This window comes from Buceros rhinoceros, unplaced genomic scaffold (assembly GCF_000710305.1).
Source record: "Buceros rhinoceros silvestris isolate BGI_N320 unplaced genomic scaffold, ASM71030v1 scaffold6232, whole genome shotgun sequence".
Classification (NCBI taxonomy): domain Eukaryota; kingdom Metazoa; phylum Chordata; class Aves; order Bucerotiformes; family Bucerotidae; genus Buceros; species Buceros rhinoceros.
The window spans coordinates 19,423-20,601 of NW_010400560.1; the positions used below are offsets into that span (position 1 = coordinate 19,423).

General features: G+C 49.2%; 1 protein-coding gene across 1 annotated transcript in view; it reads right to left on the reverse strand.

Moving 5' to 3' along the window:
* The window catches only part of SGSM3 (small G protein signaling modulator 3), a 20,015-nt gene that overhangs the window by 15,674 nt on the left and 3,162 nt on the right, over nucleotides 1-1,179 (reverse strand). Inside the window, exons 4-5 of the mRNA XM_010131906.1 lie at nucleotides 366-574; nucleotides 106-213 (exon numbers count right to left, since the gene is read on the reverse strand). Of these exons, the coding sequence (XP_010130208.1) occupies nucleotides 106-213; nucleotides 366-574 (317 nt within the window). The remainder of the gene's footprint in view (nucleotides 1-105; nucleotides 214-365; nucleotides 575-1,179) is intronic.

Sequence of the window (1,179 nt, forward strand, 5' to 3'; positions counted from 1 at the left end):
CCTTGCTGCAGGTGTTAGGCACACACTCCTTCCTCCTCATGTAACAAATCTTGCCCTTCTACCCTACTCCCTTGTGGCCAGTCAGCATTAGGCAGTATCTCCTACCTGTTTGGCAGCAATAGTTTCATCGTTGGAGCTGTTTTTCACGATATCCCGATAGGACATCTCTGAATTCCTCTTCTTCTGCAAGGCCCCCGACAAGCGCATCCACAGCTGGGGAGCAGGGTGAACAGAGATAGGAGCAGTCACTAACACAGTCACAGAAAGCCATATCGAGCCACCCTCTCATCAAAGAGAAAGCAGTCTTGCTCCACTGTCTCTTACTCCAGGCAGGAGAGCCTGCCCAGAACAGTGAGTACTCTCACCTGTGGCCTCATGCTGTGCGGGATGCCAGCTAGCACCAGGGAGCGCAGCTTGTCTGAATGTGGTAGGGTGACCTCAATTTTGTCCCAGGTGAGGTCGCCCACGTCATGGTTGTGTGTGAATTCCAGATGAGCCTGCCACTTGAGCCTCTGCTGTGGATCCTCCGTCAGTGGGACCCCCAGGAGCTTGCTGGAATTTGGCTCAGCACCATCTGCCTCAGCAAAGGGAGGAGGATGAAATGGAGACAAGTGAGAGGGAAGAAAAGAGGGAACAAACGTAGGGCAGTGTGGGGAGTAGGAAGAACATCTGAAGAAAGCGCATTAAAAACATTCACATCTTCCAGAGCGAGCATGAAAGGCAAAGCTTAGTTTCTGTCTTCTCCATGCAGCAAATTTTACGGTCATGAGCAGAAGGCACTGGGGCCTTGAGCACTAAGAAACTGTTGGAAGGCTTCTAGTCTCTGCTTACTCATGATTTAGAGCAGAGTGTGGCTGGAATTAAACAAGACCCCGGCAGCAGCCATCCTGCTGGGTTTTGTAAGGATGTGTAAATCAGGCTGACAAAAGCATAGCAAGCCTCAGAGGTGGCAAGCAGAAGCGATATGCTCATGCAAGTAATGAGGTGCAAAATGTTAACTTTGGGGATATTTAATTGCCAAAAAAGCTTTAACAAGGTCACTTTCAAATTCACAATGAGAGCGCGCCTTAACCCAAGGCTGGCTTTCTAAAATAGATACTTCAGCACAAGTACAGGTTTGACGTAAGGGACTCTGTCCTTTATCACGTAACACATCCCAACAATGCAGTCCAAATCTTC